This window comes from Myodes glareolus, chromosome 18 (assembly GCF_982192425.1).
Source record: "Myodes glareolus chromosome 18, mMyoGla1.1, whole genome shotgun sequence".
NCBI lineage: Eukaryota > Metazoa > Chordata > Mammalia > Rodentia > Cricetidae > Myodes > Myodes glareolus.
In genome coordinates this window covers 3841199-3868121 of record NC_142043.1, presented here as the reverse complement: position 1 = coordinate 3868121, position 26923 = coordinate 3841199, and the positions used below count along the sequence as shown (strand labels likewise).

At 40.4% G+C, this 26923-nt stretch overlaps 2 protein-coding genes across 6 annotated transcripts in view; one reads left to right on the top strand and one right to left on the bottom strand.

Moving 5' to 3' along the window:
• Rab5a (RAB5A, member RAS oncogene family) overlaps positions 1–8871 on the top strand; it is a 27121-nt gene extending 18250 nt beyond the window's left edge. For all 5 annotated transcript variants that reach the window (XM_085679370.2, XM_085679371.2, XM_087897892.1 and 2 more), the window contains 4 exons: positions 795–946; positions 1495–1617; positions 3654–3747; positions 7497–8871. In XM_085679370.2, coding sequence (XP_085535496.1) covers positions 795–946; positions 1495–1617; positions 3654–3747; positions 7497–7612 — 485 coding nt within the window. In that variant the 3' untranslated portion in view covers positions 7613–8871. The remainder of the gene's footprint in view (positions 1–794; positions 947–1494; positions 1618–3653; positions 3748–7496) is intronic.
• Pp2d1 (protein phosphatase 2C like domain containing 1) lies at positions 8523–26923 on the bottom strand. The gene is made up of 3 exons (XM_048455976.3): positions 26649–26923; positions 14062–15131; positions 8523–9808 (listed from the first exon to the last, which is right to left on the bottom strand). The coding sequence occupies exons 1-3, from the start codon at positions 26675–26677 to the stop codon at positions 9039–9041; spliced, it is 1869 nt and encodes a 622-aa protein (XP_048311933.1). The 5' UTR covers positions 26678–26923; the 3' UTR covers positions 8523–9038.

Here is a 26923-nt window from a genome sequence, read left to right as displayed (position 1 = left end):
TTTGTATATGCTAGGCAAGTACTCTACCTACTAAGCTACATCATCAGCACCTCCCACTTACTTTCAATCACCTCTAGATACTTATAATACCTGAAACAATGTAAATGCTATATAATAATGTGGTAAAAGTGTTGTGTGCACATTATTTTTTCCCCCAAATGTTTTCAATCCATGTTTGGTTGAAAGCATAGATTCAGAAGACTGGATGTATTAGTTTTTTTCTCTGTTTCTTAAATTGTAAAGCTGGTTTTTTCGTTTTGTTTTTTCTGTTTATTGGATATTAAACTGAAGTTTGGGGTAGACTAGGCAAGCATTGCTTGCCGTATAATTTTAAAATGTAAGAAAGAACTTAATCTGATTTCATTACTAAGGTCTTTTATGAAGAAATGTACTTACCTAGCTTTTAAGCAAGTTTACTAGGTTTACAGGGTTGGGGCTATCAGGTCGCTTAGCAGGACCTGAGTTTGTTCTCCCATAGTGCAATAAGAACGTTAATTCCTGATAGTAGTGTATATCCATTGATTACTCAATAAATATAATTTTTTTTAAGTTGATAGTCTGGCATTTGGTTCTGTTGATAGAGCTTTTGTCTAGCATGCCTGAAGCCCCGAGTTCCATCCCCAGTGCCACACAAACTGCTTATGATATGGTACCAATGGAGAGGTAGAGGCAGGAGAATCAAAAGTTCAAGGTCATCCTTGACTATGAAATGAATTCCAGGTCAACCTGGCCTTCATGTCTTATCAAAAAGTTGAGAAAAAGGATAAACTTATTACAGATATTTTCTTTTTCAGCTGCCTTTCTAACCCAAACTGTGTGTCTTGATGATACAACAGTAAAATTTGAAATATGGGATACGGCTGGCCAAGAACGGTATCATAGCCTAGCACCAATGTACTACCGAGGAGCACAAGCAGCCATAGTTGTGTATGATATCACAAATGAGGTGGGTATAAAATCTACCCTGAAACCAGTTTGAATAATCATTTTAGTATTCAGAATTTGGTTAAAGATTTTTCGAAATTCTTTGTAGCCACTCATAACATTTCTGCCAAAGTTTTTGTGAGTGAGATAGATAGATAGATAGATAGATAGATAGATAGATAGATAGATAGATAGATAGATAGGAAGGAAGGAAGGTGTCTAATTGATAGAGGGGTCCTAAGAATTTTCTTCCCGCAGAGTCATGCTAGAACAGTGCTCTCAACCCCTTTATGGGTGTGATTGACCTTTTCATGGGGGTCACCTAAGACCATCCTGGATATCAGATACTGACGTTATGGTTCATAACAGTAGCAAAAATACAGTTATAAAGTAGCAATAAAAATAATTTTATGGTCAGGGATCACCACAACATAAGGAACTGTATTAAAGGTTCACAGCATTAGGAAGGTTGAAAACCACTGCTCTAGAATTTTTAAGCCTTATCTCATAAAGCTGCTTCCTAACTCTGTTTTGAGCCTGTGCCAAATAACTTTTTCTTTATTTAACCAGGAGTCCTTTGCAAGAGCAAAAAACTGGGTTAAAGAACTTCAGAGGCAAGCAAGTCCTAATATTGTGATAGCTTTGTCAGGAAACAAGGCTGACCTAGCAAATAAAAGAGCTGTTGACTTCCAGGTATGTGCCATTTTACTCTAATGTACAAGCATATTTTTTTGTAAATACTTGAAAAGAATTGAAAGCATAGGCTTTTTAAAAAACAAATACAAAATACATACATAAAATATTTTTTCTGATAGTATCAGGGATATAGCTCAAACGTAGGTGGATGGGTGAGTGGATGGGTAGCTAGATAGATAGCATTTGTCTGGCATGTGTGTGTGTGTCTTGGGTTCTATCCTGAGCCACTGCATAAACCAGAGATTGTAGCACATATAATAACCAGGGGAAATAGAAGCAGGAAGATAGTCTGGGCCACATGACACCCTGTCTCTTACCCAAAAAATAATTTCATGAAAGATTGTACAAATAAGACTCTGTACCTTCCATCCCTCCACTTTCATATACACACCTGAGAAAGACTAATGTTCTTCAACTTTCTCATGTATTACATATATTACTACACATACATACAGACATATGCATGCACATTTAGATAGCTATCCTTAAAAAGAAATTAAAAAATAGAAGTTCAACTGTTCTTCATTCGAGGCCCAGCAATGTGACTTAGCACATAAAGGTTCTGAGTTCTATGCCTAGAAATGCAGATTGTCCTCTGACCTCCATATGCATACTAGCACATACGTACCCCAAGCAAAGGCATACATACATGCATACACACATATATTTAAATAAATAATAGTATTGTGTATGTGTAAAAATAACAGTGTTGAGCCAGGCGTGGCAGTGCATCCCTATTATCCCACCACTTGGGTGACAGAGGTAGGAGGATTACCAGAAGTTTGAGACCATCTTGGTCTTCTGCGTAGTTACATGGCAATCGGGGCTGCACAGTAAACCCATCTCAGAAGAGAAAGAAGAAGTGGGCGGGGGGAGCCTCAAATGTATGAGAGGCCTCATGGGTAAAAGTCATGACATCCTGAATTTCCAGAACTGAATACTGACTACCTGCAAGTTGTCATCTGACCTCTAGTGTGGTCTCCTTTATCTCCAAATAAATTAGTGTAAAAGAAATTTTTTAAGACTTCCAGTTTGTATATATTTAAGATAATTAATTCAGAATGTCCTCCACTACAAAACAGTGTATAAATGAATGCTGGTCATTTAAAAACGAAACAAATTGTTCTAGATTTATAAAAGCTGTTTCTATTTCTTTCTCATAGCTGTGGCCTAAAATGTAGATCAGTGATGGAATTCTTTCTTCCTGATATTACAGGGATAGAGAGAAAGGAAGCTACTGTTGCATGTTAAGCAGAACACTTTGCACTTGTAGCTTCATTTAATTCTTAAGACAGCCATGTGAAGTCTGTTTTCTGCTATGCTGTCCAAACAGTTAAGTTCCCCAGCAAACATGTTAGAGAGCTTCCGTTATGTTCAAAAGTGGCCCTGTGCTCTAACAGCTCAAAGGGGACTCAGTTGTTCCTATTCAGAAGAGCTGTGGGGACACCAAAGGCAACAATATAGGTAAGTTGGAAAGTGTGACAGAAATAGAAGGCAGTTTTAATTTTGAAGGGAATTGTTCATAATATAGTTGGAATTTCAATGCTGTGTGTCATTAAAAATTAAATATGAGGTTATTATTCTGTAGTTATTACAGTATTAAGACATTGGATTTCCATTTTCATTGCAAATTCTATCTTTATCTTTAAAGGGCATAATAAAAATTGCCATTGAAATTGAAGCGATGACCAAAAGTCTCATAGGCAAAAAGTAAATGTTAAAAAAAAAAATATGGTGAGCCGGGTGCTGGTGGGCACTCCTTTAATGCCAGCACTCGAGAGGCAGAAACAGGTGGATCTCTGAGTTCGAGGCCAACCTGGTCTGCAAGAGCTAGTTCCAGGACGGGCTCAAAGCTACAAAGAAACCCTGTCTCAAAAAAAACAAACAACAAAAAAAAAATTATTGCACTCGTTGTTTCTTCCTTTGCCGCAGCATATTCTCTGGCTGTTAGAAATAAGTAATCAAGTAAGAAAATCTATAAAATAAAGCAGGTACAGTATATGTTCAAGGGAAAAATCCTTTTTTATCAACAGGAAGCACAGTCCTATGCAGATGACAACAGTTTATTATTCATGGAGACATCAGCTAAGACATCAATGAATGTAAATGAAATATTCATGGCAATAGGTAAGATTAATAATATTTTCAAATGATAAGCAAAATATATTGAATATTTGGTTCATGCCCTCTAAAACATTATTTGGTTTTCTTAACTGGTTATACTATTTTTTTTTAGATCCTTTTCACTAAGCACTATTTTGTTAGGAATACTGTAAAGACTGGTTGGGAACAGGACATAGTGGCCAGCCTGGGCATAAGACCCTGCCTCTTAGTATGGTCTTATTGGGGTCTTAGAATGGGGGAAGAAGAAAAGATTTGGACTGTCAGAAGGTTGCACCTCCTCTCCCGCCTTTTCCAATTTTATGAATTAAACTGAGAGTCTCCAGCAATCCCTGTGCCTACCACTAAACTACATTCCCAGCCCTTGTAATGTCAAATTTATATTTATTCATGAATTCAGTGAATATTGGGTTATATAATACAGATAAATTAAAAGTTGATCTCATCGATAAGAGGTAGATTTTCCAAAGGTTTCACTGAAAAGTCCGAGCAAATAAAAGTTTTTCTGGACTGGAGAGATGGCTCAGTAGTTAAGAGCACTGTCTGCTCTTCCAAAGGTCCTGAGTTCAATTTCCAGCAACCACATGGTGGCTCACAACCATCTGTAATGAGATCTGGTGCCCTCTTCTGGCCTGCAGGCAGAGTACTGAAAATACTGTATACATAATAAATAAATAAATCTTAAAAAATAAAAAAAAATAAAAGTTTTTCTGTGTACAATAGTACCTCTTATCTATAGCGATGCCTGAAACTGGGTAGCTTAACAAGCTTTTAATTTGATACTTTTTCTGTCCTAAGTATATCAAGAGATGGAATAGCAAAAATAGCATAGATTTCATTTTTCCCATTTTTACAAAGATTCTCTTCTGCCTGGGAAAATGATCAAACCGCAAACTTTAAATATGGTAGGCAGGTACTATACTATTGAACTACATCCGGTGTTGAAAATTGTTTTCTGAATTTGAGTTTTGTTGATGGCTGAGTTCGAGTTTAATCTTGGTATATCTAGCTAGGCTGGACTAGAATTTGTGCCTCAGACTCCTGAGTGCTGGGTTTATAGGTGTACCAATAGACCTGGCATGGAAGTTTCCTTTTTATTTTATTCTTTGTTTTGATTGTTCTGTTGTTGCTTTGGGATAGGATCTGAGGATGACCTTGTACTTGACCATTTTGTTTTGTTTTTCTAAGACCGGAATTCTCTGTAGCTTTGGAGCTTGTCCTGGAACTAGCTCTTGTAGACCAGGTTGGCCTTGAACTCACAGAGATACACCTGCCTCTGCCTCCCAAGTACTGGAATTAAAGGTGTGGGCCGCCACCACCTGGTGTTGCGCTTTAAAGGCCATTCTAAGTAAATAAGTGTTACCTGAACATGAACACTGTGCTGCCAAGGTAGTCTGATAACCAAGCTGACTACTACTAGGTAGGTAGTTGGTACATAGTGTTGGTGTGTTAGACAGTGGTGTCAGGAAGGTGGGGACAATGTAGGAGTTCAGTATGTGTCTTTTGTTTCATAAACACCTGCATACAAGTGCTCTTGTTTGTGTGAGTATACATGGAAGCCAGAGGTTAGCATGGAGATGTTTTCTTGCACTATTTCTCCATGTTTGATTTTTAAACACTTATTTTGTGTGTGTTCCACGGCACCAATGCAGAGGGCTGGACAATTTCTGGAGGTCTACTCCTTAGACCGTGTAGGTTCCAGATATGGAACTGATGGTAAAGTTTAGCAAACCTTTACCTCCTGAATCATTGTTTTGAGTCTGAGTCTTTCAGTGAGTCATTGAAAATCCCAAGATCATTCTTTTCCTACATGATCCACCCCCAGTGCTGGAGTTACACGTACGTTCATGTTTTTATATGGGTGCTGAGGATCCAAACTCAGAACTTCATGGTTACACAAAAGCATTCATTAACTGAATCTGTTTTAGTTTTTCCAGACAGTCTTACTGTATAGCCAAGGCTAGCCTGCAACTCCAGATCTTCCTGCCTCAGTGTCTAAAGTGCTGGGATTATGGAATAGAGCCACCATCCCTTTACACTTGTTTAAGACCTGAAGGCTGGGGAAGTAGCTTTGTGCTACAGCACTTGTGTTGCATTCCCAAAGCTCAGTTCTATTCCTAACTTCCAGAGTTTGTTTCAAATTAAACTCCCTTCTTTAAAGAAATCCCCAGTGTAAATGGAACCTTGCTCTTTCCTTGATAGTTAGCCTCTCAAATCACATAATACAGTCCAATTACAGAAGCAGTCCTTTTGCTGATAACTTTCTTTCTCCTCTTGATCTCAGTCAGATGTAAATACAGAAAGTCCTTAGAGCAGTAGGCTACAAGGAGAAATTACGCATATTCCAAAACCCAATTCAGTATTTATTATAATACAGTCTGCAGTCTAGCTTATTCTGTGTTCTTAGTAGTGTTGTTAATCCATCCTGGGCATTGCTTATAAATAACATCTGACTGAACGTTCGTTTTTATTGTACTTTATGGTACCATCTCTATAGCCTAACATAGGGTGGCTCAGTGAAAATTTTTTTGTTTTTACAAGCGTCAATGCTTACTGGACCTGCTTCTAGCACCTGAAATTCTGAAGATAATATTGATACAGGGAAAGTAGGGAAAAATGAAGTGTTAAAAAATGCAGGATGAGGGTGTATGGCTTCGTGGTAGCTGTTAACTTGTGTAAAGTGTACAAGCCCCAGGTTTCCTAGCACAAAACAAACAGGGTCCAGAATTCCAGATGGGAATTGGATATAAAGTACTATTCTTAGGAATATTGCTACTTTGTCTCAGGATTAAACCATGGATCTAGCAGGTGAATTTTTAGTGGGAAACATACTCCACAGAACCACCGAGCTGTTTGTTGTATATATTAAGTCTCACTATTTGTAAATAAGATGGAGGCTTTCATAGCCCAAGAGGGAAAAACTTAGATGTTTGAAGGGTTTGGAAGCCAGGAAGGAAGTAGATGCTGTGTGTCATATAATTCTGTTTGCTGATTAGGTTGCACAATAATGGACTAGTTTGTTTGGGTTGATGTAGTGGTTATATTGATAGAATTTGTTCATATATTGATAGGCTAGTTCTCAGAATTATTTGGGGCAACCCAGAGAATGTTATATGAGCTTCTTTAGAAACTTTATAGCTGGCCATGGTCTATTGACTGGATTTTATGTCTTGTTTGGTTTTGTTTTTCAAAATGGAGTTTTAATATGCTACTCAAGGCCAGTTTTAACCTCCTCAGCTCAACTGATTGTCCCAATTCATTCTCCAGAATGAATCATGAGAATTACAGTCATGTCCCACCATGTCCACCAGATTGTATATAATAGAAATTTAATGATTATGAAAGTCTGAATGTAGCTACGTGGTAGTGGCCTTGCCTAGTTTGCCCATGAACCAGCACAACACAAAATATTAATAAGTAAGAAAAATGGTCTTTCTTAGGGAATTGATATAAAAATTGTGTATAGTTCTAGTTAAGTTTAAAATTGTGTATGCTTACAATTGGCTTCTACCTGCTCCTAAACAAACACTAAACAAATTTAGTACAGCAACCAGTAGGGTCCTTTTTGGGGGTTATTTGGTGTTTTGCTTTGCTTTCTGGCATTTAGTAGATAATAAGCATTTGAAAAGAACAAACATAAGTCAATCATTTGAAACTTTAGAGATAACCCAACTGAAAAAGTGTATTATAAATAAGCAAGTCTAAGTGATTTTAATATGACTATTATAATTTTATTTTGGTCATTTATTTCTTAGCTAAAAAGCTGCCAAAGAATGAACCACAAAATCTAGGCACAAACTCGGCCAGAGGACGAGGAGTAGACCTTACTGAGCCTGCACAGCCAGCCAGAAGCCAGTGTTGTAGTAACTGAACTCCAGTGTGAACTTCCTAAATGGCAAAACCCGTGAAATGGGAGCATTTAGCCGGCCCAGTGTGACTTCAAAAAAGAGACTTTTGGTAGAATCAAGTTTCTAATACTGAATTATTTTGAGTGTTTTGACTTAATTTTTAATAACATGCATGTGTTCTTCCGACTAATGTTTCGGCAGTAGAAGGGGAAATGAGAACTGTGTACAATTTGTTCCATGGGAAAGTGCAGGGGAACCATTTATCTCCAGTGGGTGTGGACCCACACTTAACCCAACCAGTCTTCAAACTGGTATAATAGTCAGGTGTGAAAGATTCAGAATTACTAATATGAGCTTTAGAAAAACATTTTTAGAAGACTAAAAATATTTATGCTTAGCAACAGAAGCCAAGCAAATGGTAATTTCTTCTATTGTCTAAAAAGTGTACATTCCACATAATAATAAAATAATCCTAAGAAAACAGTCCTACATCTCCAGAAAGAATGAATATTAGTGATATCTTACTCCGTCCTGTTATTTCTTAATATTTGATTGAAAAGAAGTCATGTGTAACCCCATCTTGTTTTAGGAATATAAAACTGATAAATGCATTTTAATGGCTAGTGGTCCCTTCATGTGAGCTCTTCAACAAAGTGGAAACAAACCAGGTGTCTGATTTCTCTTTAATCACTGTTGGCCATACATAGAGGTCTGTCTGGAGCAAGGAGAGAGCTCTGGTTCCTTTTGGACATGATTAGTCAGTGCACTAACAATTATGTACATTCAAACTTGATTTTAAATATGATCTTCAACTGTACTGTAAATAGAGTACTGCGTTGTAGTTTCCATGTTTATTATTTTCTGTAATATTTAAGAATTACCTAAGCATATACAAAATGTACAGTTACTAAAACAGCTAATTATTTCTTTGTCCCCCCCCTATAAAAGGAAGGGGCTTTGCTGTTCTTTCATGGCTAGAACCATAATAAAACACTGTACCTGCAATTTGTAACATAAGTATTACAATGTTCTTAGTAATAATCTTGAAGCCTTGTTTTTCAAAGTCCATTTAATTTTGATCAGTATATTGCACTAATTATTTTAGGTATTTTCATTATATGAAATCTACCATGTGTCAGATGATTTAATCTATTTAAGTGTTGATCTGCTAGCAGAACTTGTACATTTTACAGTAACTCAAAATTAGTAAGGAAAACAGTTCACCAGTGTTTAGTTTTATATTGAGGTGCTCAGGTTGGAATAAAGTGGTATAAAAAAGCAACACTGAGTTTTTTTTCTCTTTACATAAAGAAGTGAGCGTAGCACGCATGGTATATAACTGGAAGCTTTTGTATTTTCTTCTTGTTCTTAAGGATGAATCTCACAGTCATGATCTGTCCTAGAGTCTAGAGCGCTGAAGTCTTTGTGGTACTGTTTGCTGCTCTGGGTCTATGACAGCAGCTGATACTCACTCCCATTGAGAAACATTACCATAACAGTGATGCTGTCTCTGGAACCACCTTCTAAAGCAGCACTTATAAGTTCACAGCCAATGTACTCAGCTGCACCTTCATAGAAATTCTTAGCATCTAGTTCTTCCTTGCTTCCCTTCTTACTGTCTATATTGGGTAAACTGTTAGTTTCTTTATTGCTGCAAGGGTCATAATTACTCCCTTCTGGAGAAAATGTTTCTGCATTTTTAGCCTGATGAATGCAAGCTTCAGAATGTATTGAATCAGACGACCTTTTCATTAGATTAGTAGTTGACATAGCTTCTCCATATTCAGGTTTGTACTGGAACAGCACTCGGATATTACTGTCTGATGGTGAAAGAGGCTCGTTAGATGGCCAGGATTTGTTTTTAGGGCCAGAAACATATGTTTCTTTATATGCATGAAACAAGGTTATTACCAGTGCAGTGACTTCCTTCTTGTCCAGAACTTCCCAAAGCCCATTAGTGGCTACAATGAGAAACTGACATAGATCATCTAGAGGGACAGAAATTGTTTGGGGTGCTGGAATAATGAACTTCTTCAGTGTGAGGTTTCCATGGAATCCAAGACCTCTGGTGGTTTTTATGTGCCCTTCCAGGAGGCCATTTGAACTGATTACTGCTCCTCTCTGAAGGACTCTTCTTCTCTCCTTGGTGTTTCGTGTGGTGTGTTCTTTTGTCAGGCAAAACCCTTTTCCATTTCTGCATAAGACTGCTTGCACATTACCTAAAAGGGTGGGATTTTTTTTAAAGAGAGAGTTCTGATTATCAGTTTGTGTAAAAGTATGCTACTTATTCTATTTCAATACTAAACACAAAGTATGCCATGTAAATATCTTTAGAATATATAAGCTGAACACTGCACAGATATGATTTTGAACTGGAAAACCACCTAATATTTGAATATCAGTAACATTTAAAATAACTTAACTAAAACTACAGGTCTTTAAAATTAACTTCTAAATCAAATTTTTATGAAACTATTAAAATATGATTTTTACTATTTCTTAACACCTATGCAGATTTTTGAAATATTTGAATAAAGTTTTTTAATGACTAAATTATGTGTATGTGTGGGTATGTGCACATGAGGAGGGCAGAGGCCAGAAGAGAGTATTAGATCCCCCAGAGCTGAAGTTATAGTTGGTTGTGAGCCACCCATTATGGATGCTGGGAACTGAACTCTAATCCTCTGGGAATGCAGCAGGTGTTCTTACAGACTGAAACATCTTTACAGCACCAAGTACGTTATTTTAGTTAAAAAACAAAACAACACAAAACTTTGAGGATTGGAGAAAGAACCCAGCAGTAAAGAGTACACAGTGGCAGAGGGAAACTCCAAGTCTAAGAAAATCTGATGCCCTTGGCCTCTGCACCTGTATTTGTGTACACAGACACACACACATACACATAAAAGTAACAAATTCTTAAAGGAAAGCTGCCAAGCCTGATAAACATGAGTTCCATCCTAGGACCCCACGTGGTGAAAACTGGCTTCTGCGAGTTGTCCTCTGTCCTCCATACATACATAGGTGCACACAGAGACACACAAAATAAATTTTAAAAAAGAGGGAAAAAAATGTAATTGGTGAAAGTTAAAACCCGAATGTATTTAGGATGTGGATGATAAAATTGTTGAATGTGTGATTAAACCGTAAGTTCTATAAAAAAATTTCTATTAGGGAAGTAGGCAACCACATTAAATCCTGCAGTTGAAAACTGATGTCTTGTAAGAGATGGCAGTATAATGTGATTGTAGTTGAGATGAACCTGTGATGTTTACATCATATTGCTTCATTGACTGAAAGAAGAGTGAAACAAAGCGTAGTCCCAGTGGATTGAAAAGATGAGTCAACAATCAGCTGGCATAAAACCAGATAAAGAAGTTCTCTGAAGCAGCCACAAGGGGGATCCACATTCTAAAGAGAAGAGCAAGAATAACAGACAGCAATGCCAGCCAGGCCAAATGGAAGCAAGGTTCCAGCAACAGAGAAAAACCCGCCAATCCGGAATTCCACACCAGGTGAGTATTTCTTTTGAAAATGAGAGGCAAATGATATCTTAAGAATTCATCACCAGCCTGTATGGGTGGTGAATGCCGTTTTGCCTAGTACTTAAGAGGCAAGTGGATGTCAGTGAGGTGTAGGCCACCCTGGGTTACATAGTGAGTTACAGGACAGTCAGGAATATAGTAGAGAAACTCTATAAAAAAAAAAACAAACAAACAAAACATTTATCACCAGGAGACAGACATCACAGAGACCAAGGAAATTTTCCAGATGAAAAACATACCAGATGAACAAGTCTACAAAAAGGAGTTAAGAACAAGAGGAGTATGAGTTCCTAAAAGATGCAACATATTTTCTTATTGAAATAAAAAAAATGGACTGTTGTGGTAGTTTGAATATGATTGGCACCCATAAACTCAGTGGCATTATTGGGTGTGGCCTTATTGGCAGAAGTGTCTGTGGAGGCGGCCCTAAGGTCTCTTATTGCTCAAGCCATGCCCAATGAGACAGTCCATGTCCTATACAGCTACCTCTCCAGCACCATGTCTGCCTGCACACAGCCATGCAGACATAATCATAATCATAATGGATGGAACCTCTGAACCTGTGAGCTGCCACCTCTATTTTAAATGTTTTCCTTTATAAGAGTTGGTGTGGTCATGGTGTCTTCACAGCAATAGAAACCCTAATCAAGACAAATATGTAATCAAAATCATGACTGAGCCATACACATCTGTAATCCCAGCACTCTTTGAGTCAGAGATTCAAGGATGGCCTAAAATACCTAGAAAGAGTCAACACAAAATATGGTGCAGAGAGCTGGAGCAGAGTTTTAAGAGTACATACTGCTTTTACAGAGGATAACAAACAAATTGCAATGTTGAAGAAACATGGACAAATAGAACTTTTAGCCATTGCTAACTGAATAGTGTCATGGATCACCATTCTGGATAACTGATAATTTCACTCCCAGTATATGTATTTTTGTATTTTAATCCTGTAAGGATTTAATGAAGTAAAGAAATAGAAAAGCAAGAAAAATTATTAGGTAGAATATAAATGATAAGTACAAAAACTTAGCCAGAGCTGATTATAGGCTGGTATCCCAGTTTTAAGAGGCTAAGGTAGCAGGATTACAAAATCAAGACAATAGGTCAAATTCAAGACCACCCTTGAAATGTGAAATCCCATGCTAAAGTGAAAACAACAAAGTGGGCTGGAAATGTAGTTTGGTAATAGGGGGTTTGCCCAGCATCTTAGCCAGTAGAAAGCCAGGAAAACTGAAGGGAAAATGGCTATTTTACTGTTTGACACAACGTGGCCACCAAATATGAAAACAATTAATTAGGGTACTTGACCAGCATGCACAAAGGTTGTACTGGCAGTATCAAGAATTATGGCATAGGGCTGGAGAGATGGCTCAGCGGTTAAGAGCATTGCCTGCTCTTCCAGAGGTCCTGAGTTCAATTCCCAGCAACCACATGGTGGCTCACAACCATCTGAAATGAGATCTGATGCCCTCTTCTGGCCTGCATGCAGACACACAGACAGAATATGGTATAAATAATTAATAAATAAATAAACGTTTAAAAAAAAAGAATTATGGCATATATCTGTAACTCCAGCTCTCGCTCTCAAGAGGTAGAGGCAGGAGTATCAGAAGTTCAAGGAGATCCTCCTGGGTTACATAGTGAGTCTGAGGCCAGCCTGGGATACAAGACTCCTGGCACCAAAAGTAAACAAAAGTTTTCCTAACAGTTAGAATAGACCAATCTGAACAAGTATGCTGAGAAAAATCAACTTTCCAGTCTCTCAAAAGAAGGCAGTGGGTTCCTTATGTCTGTTTTTCGTTTTGATCTAGCTATCATAGGTATTCATTTTTCACATATATCAACATCTCTATTACTACCTCATTTGGAAATTTTTTAACTAAATACATGTGTATATATGTGTACACACTAAATCTTCATATATATGTATATATACACAAGTAAATGTATATATACATAAATATGTGTATATATGTACTATATGTGAGAAGATTGTGTGTGTCCATCTGAAGAAGTCAGGACAATTTTTAGGATTCAGCACTGTTCTTCGAACATGGTTTCAGGGATTGAACTCGGGTTGTCATCAGACTTGGCAGCAAGTATTTTAACACTGAGTCATCTCACCAGTCCCCTTTGGAAAAGTTAATGCTTTGTCACATTGGACATGACATGTAACATTTTCCTTCAAGGCTGAAACATTCCATCTTGCAGAGACTGCTCCTTAAGCAGAAAGGCAACAACTCAAAATAGCTTCAGGAAGTTCTTGCAACTGACCAGACTCATTAGGCCCCTCCCTCCCAGCATAAGCTGTAAAGCTGCAAAGAAGACTCAGATGAGACAAGTTGCACAAAGGCGGTGAGGCCAAACCAGCTACTTAGAAGAAGCAGAAACTAGCCTATCTGCCTGGAAAAGGTTTAGAACAGAGTCACTTGGAAAGGACACTCTTTAACCTGTTGAGCTGCCTTCAGATTTTGCAGTGTGCTCCAAGTTCCCAGCTTTTGTGAGCTGTTTACCCATGTTGGTGTGGGTTTTGGTGATGCAGCTGGCTGTGAATTATTTCTGCTCCTGTAAGTAACCCTTCGTCCATATTACTGTAAGTTACCCCAGTAAAACTCATTGGATCACCAAGTTGGACTTTGATGGTATCAGTATTTTGATCTATCATGGGTTCCTTATCTGGAGTGCGTAGATGTGTGTATTGTGTCTCCTGAAGAAGAGTTTTGTCACATAGTAATATCAGTGCCTATAAAAATAGTTTAAATTATTTATATGTGCCTGAAATCTGTATTTAAACTGAGGTTTTTGCTTCTCAATTGTTAAATGCAATGTCTAGATATTAATGAATCACTAAGTGACTCATTCTGGAAGCAAGAGAGGTTTTCTGCAGGCATTTACAATATTTAGGTGTCAAGGATACACACCAGCACTTGCAATGTGTAGTACCCCGGAGATGATCTGTGGGATCTTCTGGGAATGAAAACTCTCAACACCCTGCTGTTCTGTTTTTGTCAAGTCCTTACTAGTATATGGGTTCTTAATTGTACCCTCTAATATACAAGTGAGCGCAGAGCAGCCACTCCACCGAACCCGAGAAACCTCATTCCTTCCAAGGCGTAGAAGCCTATCCATTCTCCAAAATGCCTTTGCAAAGACTTTATGTATTTCCTCATACTCCCGTCTATGGGTTCTGAAGGTTTTGTATGTGGAAGAGAAAGCCTCTTCTTTGGCTCTGTATTCTTCCCTGAACACAGTCTGAAAGGAATCGATCAGTTGCTGCTGCTCAGCTGTCATTTGGTAGGAAGGATCCTGGTTAGACAGTTGATGGAGAAGTAAAACCTGGAATTCCTCTGATGCCAGGTCCGCTGCTGCACTGCCATGATGGCCATCGAACAAGCCAAAAAAGCACACATTGGCTTTACCACCAAAATCGTTCGTGACCGTGAATTTACTATTTGGGTCAGCTTTCCAGGTGGAATTGCTGTTGCCACAGATGGCTACCCCTTTAATCACCAGATGGCAGATATTTGGAGAATGTGTGGAAGTGTGGCCAACCTTATCACAAAGTCTGAAGTATGATGGGACTTGTTTTTTCCAAAGCAGCTCAAATGCATAATTCATACTCTGAAGGACTTTTTCACTGAACATGAAGGATGTCAGTAGGTTAGAAATCAAAAACTGTCTCTGAATACTGATCACTGAGGGCTTTGGTTTCTTCCCTCCCATCCACTGGAAACCCAGCATACTCAGAGCATTGTGATGTTTCTTATGGAGAAAAGTTCCAGCTGTGTTGATTTCTTGGTGGCAGACAGAGCAGGGGAACGTGACCATTTGACTGTAACTCAGCTGCTCAATAGACTCCTCGTGGTCACTGGGGGTTCTTGCTCTCTTGGACTTTCCCTTTTTAACACTCTTTTTTTTGCTTTGTGTCAGCGACTCATCCGAAACAAATGTTGAAGTTTTTTTATCGAACTCTTTTGATCTCCATAATACTCTGGAAGAAAGGTGAAATATGTTTACAGATCAGGAACTAAAGAGGTAGCTCGGTGGTTTAGAGTACCTGTTCTTACATGAGACCCACATGAGGTCCATAACCATCACTAACTCATTCCTGGATATCTGATGGCCTCTTCTGACCTCTGTGGACACCACTGCATGTACATGCAAACAATTAAATATTAACTATTTCAATTAAAATAGTTAAGTCTCAAGTAAAAAAGTAGGACCTTTGGAAACTACTGGACCTAGGGCCTTGTATGTGGTGGACAAGTGCAGTGTTTCTTTGTCTTTTTCTTTGATACTTGGAGACAGGGTTCCTCTGTGTAACTTTGGAGCCTGTCCTGGAACTCACTTTGTAATCCAGACTGGCCTCAAACTCAAGATTCACCTGCCTCTGCCTCCTGAGTGCTGGACCAAGGCTAACGTCCCTTTCTCTTGGGAAGAGGACCAACAGCAGGCTTTTGACAAAATAAAAAGAGTCTTCCTTTCAGCCCCCGCTTTGAGTCTCCCTGACCATTCACCTTATATGTGGATGAGAATAAGGGGGTGCCAAAAGGGGTGCTAACTCAGAGGCTGGGGCCCTAGAAGAAGTCAGTGGCCTATATCTCCAAAAAGATGGGCAATGTGGCAACAGGATGGCCCCCTTGCCTCTATGGTGGCCGCAGTAACCACCCTGGTCAAAGATGCAGATAAATTGACCCTGGGCCAACCACTGACTATGCCATAGAGACAGTTATCTGCCAACCTCCTGACAGCATAACCCACTACCAGTCACTATTACTCAACCCCCGAGCATATCACCTTTGGGAATGTGACATCGCTAAACCCAGCCACCCTGCTCCCCAATTCGGAACCCACTGTTTGGGTACCTCATGACTGCCATCAGATACTTGCTGGATACCATAGAACCAGGGGAGATTTGACCGATTGCCAGCTTCCTGGTGCAGATCGTACCTGGTTCACGGATGGCAGCAGTTTCCTCAAAGAAGGTGAGCGCAAGGCGGGGACAGCGATGGTAGATGGACAGACTATTATATGGGCACAGGCACTGCCACCAGGGTCCTTTGCTCAAAAAGCAGAGCTAATAGCCCTTACCAAGGCCTTAGAACTAGCAAAAGGACAAAAAGTAAACATCTATACAGACAGCCGCTATGAGTTTGCAATGGCCCACGTTCACAGGGAAATTTATAAAAGGAAGGGATTGCTAACCTCAGCTGGAAAAAGAGATTAAAAATAAGACTGAAATTCTGGCATTATTGAAGGCCCTCTTCCTGCCAAAGAAGGTGAGCATTATTCATTGCCCAGGGCATCAAAAGGGCCATGATTCCATTGCCAAAGGAAACCAAATGGCCAATGAGACAGCTAAAAAGGCCACGTTGAACTCAGAAATATCCCTGGCAGAGGCAGCCCCCCTCCACAGAAGATTACTTCCAATATTCCGCCCAGGATCTAGAGACAATCCAGAAACTTAATGTGGACTTTGATGAACAACAAAAAGCTTGGAAATACCAAGACAAAATCGTGTTACCCAAGAAAGATGCCTCTGAGCTGGTCACATTTAGGACACAAAAAGATTAAATCTCTAATAAAAAAGACAGATTTTTATATTCCAGGTCTTAACTCCCTCATACAGCAGGTAACGTCAACTTGCATCCCCTGTGCCAACCAAGGTAAATGCAGGGTGTCAAAATGCCCCGGAGGGCATAAGAATAAGAGGAGACCAACCTGGTACTCATTGGGAAGTAGACTTCACCGAGATAAATCCGGGAAAATACAGTAATAAATATCTCCTAGTTTTTATGGACACCTTCTCTGGTTGGACAGAAGCTTTTCCCACCAAACGAGAAATACTAGATTATTTTTCCTCGGTTTGGTAATCGGGTCCGACAACGGCCCAGCCTTTGTCTCCCAGGTAAGTCAGGGTGTGACCAAGACACTGGAGATTAATTGGAAATTACATCGTGCATACAGACCCCAGAGTTCAGGACAGGTAGAAGGATGAATAGAACCATAAAAGAGACTCTGGGACCAAATTAGCCTTGGAAACTGACACTAAAAACTGGGTACAGAACCTCCCCCTAGCCCTGTTCTGTGTGCAGAATACCCCATCTCAGCTTGGACTCACCCCCTTTGAAATCTTATACGGAGGACCTTCCCCCTTAGCCTTTTTAAGGACCCCTCTTGACCCATCTACCCACAAACCTGATCTGCAGGTGCAGCTGAAGGCGCTCCAGATTGTCCAGGCACAAGTGTGGAAACCCCTGGCAGCTGCCTACCGGCCCGGACACCCCAAAACTTCACACCCATTCCAGGTTGGCAATTCTGTGTATGTCAGGAGACATGGGTCCCAGAGTCTTGAAATTCGCTGGAAGGGTCCCTACACTGTACTTATGATGCCTACTGCCCTCAAAGTGGACGGTATTGCAGCCTGGATCCACGCATCTCACGTTAAGCCAGCACCTCCACAGGATGACCCGGAATCCTCCAAATGGAAGCTTCAGCATGCTCAAAATCCTCTAAAACTAAGACTTCTCAGATCTGCCTGACCCTGCCAGTCCTGCTGGCCTTTATTCTGATGCCCTTGCCCACCTATAGTAACCCCCATGCACTCCAGAAACTGACTTGGCAGGTTTCCTCACAAACCGGAAAGGTAATTTGGATCACCTCCAAAACAGCCCTTCCAGGTACTTGGCGGCCCACCCTCACCCCTCATTTCTGTCAACTTGCAGTGGGGCTAGATTCCTGGGATATCCCAGATGCACAGCCCCAGCAGTTGCCCCTAAACGCTGGCACCTCTCCGAAAGGAGATTCTGGAGGTTCGGTTGGGTGCGGGAGCCCATGGACAAGATGCTGCTTACTGGAGCTAGGTTTTAATGTCTGCCCCGGAAAAGGCCGAAATCAGGCCACCGTCCAACATTGTGGGGGTTTAGAAAGTCTATTCTGTGCAGCCTGGGAATGTGAGACCACTGGAGCTGCTTATTGGAATCCCACCTCTTCTTGGGGCTGAATTACAGTCCACAAGTATTATTCCTCTCCAAAACAGTGCTCCAGGAAGAGCGCAGGAACCTGTAGCACCAGCCCCACTTGCTTATCCTTAAAAATCACCTTTACTCCCTAGGGGCGAGCAATAGGAACTTCAGGATGGATGCAGGGGAGGACTTGGGGCATCCAATGGTTTTTCCCAGATAGATGGGTTAGGAAAGACTTGGGTGCCGCTTTCACAATAAAATTAAAAATAGAGACTCTCAGCCGGGTGGTGGTGGCACACGCCTTTAATCCCAGCACTCGGGAGGCAGAGGCAGGCGAATCTTCTGTGAGTTCAAGGCCAGCCTGGTCACTCCCCTAGGGCAACCCCCATAGGGCCCAACCAGGTATTATCTGACCAAGGCCAGCTAGCCCGGGCTGAAATGAGCTCCCCCCTGCAGGGACCGTGAGCAACAGACCAAGCCATCAGGCCCCACCATTTCACAGCTCCCTCCCTGGAAACTCTCTTGCTTCCCTGCCAGCATTCCCTAATATGAGCCAGCGATTGTTCAACTTAGTACTGGGCGCTTTCTCCTTGCTAAATGGTACAGACCCAAACATGACCCAATCCTGCTGGCTATGCCTATCAGCAGGACCCCCTTATTATGAAGGAATTGCAACATCCGGGGATTTTAACAACACAATCAGCCAGGATGCTTGTGCTTGGGGAACCAGTAATAAGGTAACTCTTACAGAGGTTACAGGTGCAGGAAGATGTCTGGGAAATCCACTGGCTACCTACAAACATTTATGTAATATGATTCTTAAGAGCCCTAAAACTCCTAACGCCGGGTACTTGGTTCCCAATTCAGGAAGATGGTGGGCTTGTAATATGGGCCCTACACCTTGTGTGGCAACTTCGGTTTTTGATAACTCCAAGGATTACTATGTGTTCGTTCAACTAGTACCTAGGGTCTTTTATCATCCCACTGACACATATGAAGATGAATTTGACGAGCACTATCTCCCTGACTCTAGCAGTAATCTTAGGCCTTGGAGTTGCAGCCAGTGTCAGCACTGGTACTGCTGCTCTGGTGCAGGCTCCCCAATATTATAATGAATTAAGGACAGCCGTGAATGAAGACTTAAAAGCCCTAGAACTGTCCATCTCTAAGCTTTAAGAGTCGATGACCTTACTCTCTGAAGTGATGTTACAGAATAGGTGCGGATTAGACTTGTTGTTTCTCCAAGAAGGAGGACTCTGTGCTGCCCTAAAAGAACAATGTTGTTTTTACATAGATCACTCTGGAGTAATCAGGGATTCCATGGCTAAGCTCAGAAATAGGCTAGGTAAATGACAGTGAAATAGAGAGGCACAGCAAGGTTGGTATGAAGGATGGTTTAATAGCTTCCCCTGGTTCACAACCCTCATCTCCACTCACTGGTCCCTTAATCATTCTGCTGCTGCTTTTAATCTTTGGACCCTGCATCTTCAACCGACTCCTGATGTTCATTCGTTGAGCGTAAGCGGCTTAGCGTTACTCAAGCTTTAATATTAACCCAACAATACCAGACCCTTAAGAGAGATCCCTTAAAAAAAAATCCCAAGATTGGGATATGATCCAATAAAGGGAGGGCGGGTAAAAGACTCTGGCTGGGCCTCATCAGCTAAATGCCTCCCCTTCTCTGGGAACCAGGAACCTGATTATCACACATGCATGCACTAGAAACTTTGGGTACTTTCCCCCAGAATTTTCTATCCCTTTTGTACTTTTTCCTCAATAGACATAGGCCCTGGAACTGGGGTGAAGCAACCTGCTGATGTTTTTCTTTGTTCAACCAACCCAGTAATCGCCATAACAACAACCCATCACAGCTGACCATTGAGCTAATCACAATAGTTGACAAACAACTTCTGTACTTCCTTTTGATTCTGCACTCCCCTTTTTTGTTAGTTCTGTGGTTTTTCTCTTTAAAAGAAGCCTGTAATAGTTCTTAGAGGTCCTTCACCTGCTGAGGAACCTCTGGCATCAGAATAAAAGTTCCTCTTGCTATTGCATCAACTGAGGTATGAGTGGTCTCTTGGAGTGACTCTACCCCGGTGACTGGACTCCAGGGTCCAACACCACCTAAACTATATCTTCAGCCCCAAAGGGTTTAAGTTATTTTGAATAAAATATATATAAAATTTCCACTTGCTTTAAAAAATAATATGCATGTAGAGCATATAGTGTTATGAGCTATGATGGCCTTTGGAGACATAATACGAAATAATAAAACTTCACCAGCAGTTACTCTCTAATTCAGAACTTCAGTTTTCCATGTTTATGGGATAGCTATAACATAGCTCTGTCAAAAATGGAGTCATACTTAGAATGAAAACATCAGTCATAGCTCAATGTGGTGGTGCATACTTGTAATTCCAGCACCAGGGAAGCTAAAAACAGGAAGATTGCTGCAAGTTCAAGGCCAACCTGGGGTATATAGTTTAAGGATAGCTGGGCTCCAGAATGATACCTTAGCTCAAAAAAAATAAAACAAAGTATAGCTAATTAAGAGCACAGAGAAAAGAGTTAGGCACGGTTATAAATACCTGTTGCCAAGGACTGGGGAAGTGGAAGTAGGAGTATCTGAAGTTCATGGTTAAACTACATGAGATCCTGCCAAAACCAAGCAAGCAAGCCAGGAAGCAAGTAAGTAAACAAGCAGGTAAGAAAGAGAGGGAGCGGAAAAAGGAGGGGGAGGGAGAGGAAAGGAAGAAAAGTGGTGGCAGCCAGGAGGCTATGCCAGAATCTCTCTTTTGGAAAAGGTAAAGGAGTAGCTCATTCCTAAATCTGCATAGTCTAACAAGAAGACAAAGATTCACCTTTTGCTAAGAGAGTGGAGAAAAAAATTACTCTAAAGAATACTGTAAGCAAGTCAAGCAGTGGTGGCATACACCTTTGATCCCAGCATTAGGAGGATGAGGAAAGCGGGCTTCTATGAATTAAAGGCCAACCTTGTCTACAGATTGGGTTCTAGGACAACCAGGTCTACACAGAGAAATACTGTCTCAAAACAAAAACAGAAAGAATACTGCAGCCTTACATATGTGAAAGAAATCTAACTGGAGTCAATAAATAATGGGAGAGACAATGCTCCAACTAAACATTTTTCACTGCAAAGTGGAACTTCCAGTGCCAAGGATGAGTTACTTCTAATTGAGCCATTGGCCAAAGAAGCCTGAGGGAAATCTGAAAACCACAGGTTATTGCCAAAGCTGTCGGTTCTCTCTGAAAACTGTTTGTAAAGCCTTATTATTGAAGACTACATGTATACAATCACTGAACATGGAGCCTTTACCCCTGCTGACTAGTGTTCATTGTCTTAGAAGGTACTCAACATGGTATCAAAGGACAAAGCTAAACACCAACTGAGGATAACAGTGGTGACCTCCTGCATGATCCACTGGTGCAATAGTGGCACAAATGTTGTGGGAGTAGCCTACCACTGCCTGAACAGATTTACTGCTCTCTTCCTGAGTCCTAATTAGAAACCTATGGCTGACCTGAAAATAGATAGATAATGGGCCTAGGGGAGAACCAAATACTATTGTTCTGCTAAAAGCACAGCAATAAGATGACCTTAATGACATTCTGCTATACCTATAGGTCAGTATTTCATTTCATCACCATCAAAATAGCTTCCTCCTGCAATAGATGAGAATTAGTACACAGACTATAAATAACCAATGTATATATAGAGCAATTTTGGAACACTCAGTCCAAAATAGGACACATCTATTAAACTGCTTCCTTTGATGTTCCGGGATATTTACAGAAGAAGTAGAAAAACCGTAGGAGTCAGAGGTAATGGGTAACTCAAGGGAGTCAGTGTTATCAGACACAATAGGTCTGATAATGAGGCATTTGAGGTTCAACCCCAAAGTACTCTTCAGGGTTCAGATCGGATAATACAGGAAGTAAAATGAACTTTTTTCTTCATTGTATTTGAGGGAGAATGAATCCTCTCACTCCATGCTATTCCAAACAAGTCTCTTTATTCTTTTGTCTTTATTATAATTCTCCTGTCCTAATTCTAATTCCTCCCAGCTTCTCCTCTAGCCTAAAAACTCTCTTTTTACAAGAGGCTTGGAGCAACAAAAAATTTACAAAAGTTACCTCTCATTGGTCAAAAGCACATTCCTAGGGTAAGCAATAAAAAGCTGAGCCATTTACCATAGTAACACAAGGTTCTAAAGTTCCAGGAGTAAGACTGTAATCAGAGCCCAATGGCACAGTGTCCGTAGGTCTTTTATCAGCTAAACTTGGCAAGCAAAGAATTGACATGCTTTTCTTAGGTTGCTTTGTATAGCAACCTTGGTTGGACACCTGTGATTCTGATCTTGTGTATAGCTGCAAAGTTTTCAACTTATTATTTATTTAGAAGAAGCCTTTAGTCTTATTTGTACTTGCTCTGAGGTAAAAGTGAGCTGATTGTGTGCAATCAGTCTGAGCAAAAGAACAAAGCAGGCTTTTAAGTATCTACAGTTCTTGTGGGATAAATAGATCTAGTTATGAAGCATGTTCTAATATATTTTATATATCTCAATAAATGAAAAGTCATCTTCCTGACCGCCCACAGATATATGACCCAATAAAATTGAGAAGTGATCATGAGATTACATATACACATCACATGAGAGTATACACTACAATCCAGGTGGTTTTGGGGAGACACCAAGCTGCTTTAGCAAATGTAAATAACAGTTTCCAGAGTTGATGGTCCAGCAGGCTTTGGCTTAGACAGAATTAACCTCCACCAGAAAGTCACTCCTCTGGTAGGTTGACATCTAAATACTACTTGTCATCTGCAGTAATTCTCATGGCTTCTGACAGTCTGACATACAGCATGCACAAGGCCTGCACAAGTCCAAACCAGACAGGGTCCCAATGAACAATAAGAACAAACTCCATTTTGAGAAAGAACTCCATTTTAGACAGGACCTAACTAAGGGGGTGAAATGTAGCCCAGCAAAGTCGTAAACATTCCCAAGAAACTGCCCCTGCCCTGGTCAAAGTGACCCAATGGGGTGTCCAAGCAAAATCTGCTTGCTTCAAACCTCCTTGTAGGTACCTGGTTAACCACTGTTTTGACTGTTTTGAAATTCCCCTATACCCCAAACAACAAATTCAAAAGTTGTATATTTTACCCAATCCCAGAATGCCAAAGTTTGTGCCATCCTGCCTTGCAGTTGGTGTGTTGGATAGTTGTCCAAGTGAGCTAACTTGTAATCAATAAATCCCAGCATATTTGCATTTGATGTTGGCTCTGTGATGGTCTTTTGGGGCCCCATGACATGAGCATAACACCAGTGCTAAGAGGGAGAAGAAGACAGGCGCCCCTATTCTGAAGATAGAAGGCAATAGACAATTGCCTGCAAAGAGAAAGTTAACCTTCTTCAAAGGGGTCTCTTGCTGACTATATGTATAAACTCCACATCAGGACAAACCTCAACACACAACAGTAGATGGCCAAGACAAAATGAACTCAAAGGTATTTCTGCAACTATTTTTTTTTTACTCATATTGCTTTGTTTGGGCATTTTTTGAATCTTACTAGTCTCTTGCTTATGCATTATGGTTTCTGATTTTATATTTTTATGGGGTTTGTATTGTGTGCTTCTTGAGCTTTGGATTTGTTTTATTCTATTTTTGTTCTGTTTTTTGTAGTTTGTGGGGTTTTTGTTTGCTTGGCTTTTGGGGGGGGATTGGCCTGTTTTCTAAAGAAAAAGATAGAAAAAGAAAGTATGGAATTGGGTGGATAGGGGAGTGGGGAAGATATAGGAGAAGGTGAGGGAAGGGAACCAGAATCAGAATATACTGTATAAAAATTATTTTCTATTAAACACTGAAAAAAGAATATTGTGGATATAATTATCTAATGATGCTATTTACTGTTCAACTAGGTTTTTTAATGTAAAAATATTTATTATTTATCTGTGTGTATATGTGTGTATGTGCATAGAACACAGCCCAAGTATGAAAATTAGAGTAAAATCTACAGTAATTTCTCCTTCCACTATGTAGTTGGGAAACAAATTCAGACAGCCTATCAGGACCATCTTAGGCCCTTTGTAGCTTAGGGATTTTCTTTATTTTGCTTTGGTTTTTGCAACAGGATCTTATACAATACTAACTTGTCTCTAACTTGATAGGTTAGTCAAGTCTGGCCTTGAATTTCTGATCCTCCTGTGAATCATTCTGCCTGGCCTTCAAGTTTTCATTTCATTTCTTTTCTTTCTCTCTTTTTGTAAAATTGTCAGACTTTACCAATGGCTCATATCCTTAATCCTAGTACTGAGGAGGTTGAAGAAGGTGGATTATTATTATGTCTCAAATCAGCCTGGCTATTAGAATGAGGGATACTGGAAAGATAGCTTAATGGGTACAAGTGTCCAGGATTCTTTCAGAGAACCTGAGTAAAGTTCCCAACACCCATATTGGTCTACTTCTAAGAAAATTTCACATCTCTGGTCTTCATGGGTACCTGTATTTATGTGCAAATACCCACACATATACATAATTTCAAATGTGAACTGGCCTGGGTGCTGGTGGTGGTGCTTTAATCCAAGCACTCAAGCAACTGAGTTCAAGGCTGGCCTGGTTTACAGGGTTAGTTCCAGAACATCCAGCAATACCCAAAAACCTGTCTTAGAAAAAAAAAAGAGAAAGAGAGAAAGATAGGCAGAAAGAAAGAAAGGAAGGAAGGAAGGAAGGAAGGAAGGAAGGAAGGAAGGAAGGAAGGAAGGAAGGAAGGAAGGAAGAGAAAGAACCCCAGTGCTCAGGAGCACAGGCTAGCAAAGAGGCCAACCTAATCTACACAATAAATGAATACAAGGTCAGCCAGGACACCACAGTGATACCCTACGTCAAAAAGCAAACAAACAACAACAAAATTAACTTAAATAAGGGTTGTAGAGTTGACTTAGCAGTTATACTTGATACTTATGCAGAGACCCTGGGTTCAGCTCCCAGCACCCACATGGCTCCAGTTCCAGGAGATCTGACACCTTCTTTCCAGCTTCAGAGGATGCCAAGCATGCACATGCTTGCCAGCAAAACAACCATACACATTAAATTAAAAAACAGAAACTAAGCCTTGTGGTGGTGGTGCACGCCTTTAATCCCAGCACTCACGTGGCAGAGGCAAGGCAGATCTCTGTGAGTTCAAGGTCAGCCTAGTGAGCCTGAACTCACTAGCCTTGAGCTAGTTTCAGGACAGACTCCAAAATAACAGAGAAACCCTGTCTCAAACAACAACAACAAGAAAAAGAAAGGAAGGAAGGAAGGGAGGAAGGAAGGAAGGAAGGAAGGAAGGAAGGAGGGAAGGAGGGAGGGAGGGAGGGAGGGAGGAAGGAAGGAAGGAAGGAAAATAAGAAATAAAAGTTAAAATGGGGAGAGGATAAAAACTTCAAAAACTGTAGCTAGTGAGATGACTCAGTGGTTAGTGGTACTTGCCACACGAGCCTGCTAACCTGAGCTCCATTCCACAAGTGCAAAGGTGGAAGTTGTCCTTTGCTCTCCACATGTACGCCAATGGTATGTATGCACACACATCATGAGCACAAATATATACTATAATAATACATTTAAATAGGTGGGCATTGTGGGACATACCTTTAATCCCAGTACTCAGAGGCAAAGGCAGGAAAATCTCTGAGTTCCAAGCTAGCCTGTTCTACATAGCAAGTTCCAGAACAGTCAGAACTACAGAGAGAGATCGTAAGACAAAAAAGCAAAATGACAGTAGTAATATATTTTAATTTTTTAGGGAACTAGAGAGATAGTTCTGAAGTTAAGAGTGCTTACTGCTCTTGTAGAGAGCCTGATTTCAATTCCAGCACCCATGTTAGGTGGCTCATAACTGCCTGTAACTCCGGTTCCAGGGAAACCTGATATGTTTCTTTTTCTGAACACCTTGGGCAGCTGCATTCACACACACACACACACACACACACACACACACACACACCACATATACACATAGTTAAAAAACAAATCTTTAAAAAATTAATCAAAGTAGCCACGTGGTAGTTGCTCACGCCTTTAATCCCAGCATTTAGGAGGCAGAGGCAGGCAGATCCCTGTGAGTTTGAGGCCAACCTGGTCTACAAGAGCTAGTTCCAGGACAGGCTCCAAAGCTCCAAAAAAACCCTGTCTCAAACAAACAAACAAAAAATTAATCAAAACAGATGACTCATAGGTTAAATGCACTTGCTGAGCAATCACGAGATTGCTCATTTCAGATTCCAGCACCCACTAAACAACCGGGTGTCACATGCATACCCATAACCCCAACTCTGAGGACCGTAAAGACAGGAAGATCACTAGGGCTTGCTGGCTTGCAGTCCAGACAAGAAAACCCAAAGTTCAGGGTCAGGAAGTGGTGCCTCAAAAACAACAGGCAAGGAGTGATGGAGGAGGACATTTCATGCTCTCTTTTGGCCCCATGGGAGCATGCACATATCAATTACTCACTCTTTTTAAGAGTCAAAATAAATAAATACCTTAAAGCACTACTCAGGTCCAATTCCATGTTTCTTTGGACGTAATACTTTTCTCTGTTCTTAGTTTACTCCAGTTTCAGAGCGTTTGTTCTTCTATCTTGTGCACAGGTAGAGGAAGACGAGAAGTATACGGAGGATGAGAAGAGGAAAGGAGGAGGAGTGAAGGGAAAGTGGTTATGGCAAACAGTAAAGGGGGTGGTGATGGAGGAGGTGAGGTCTTCCCTGATTAATGGAGGCTCCCTGCTAGAATGTTGGCCATCTCACCTAGAATTCCA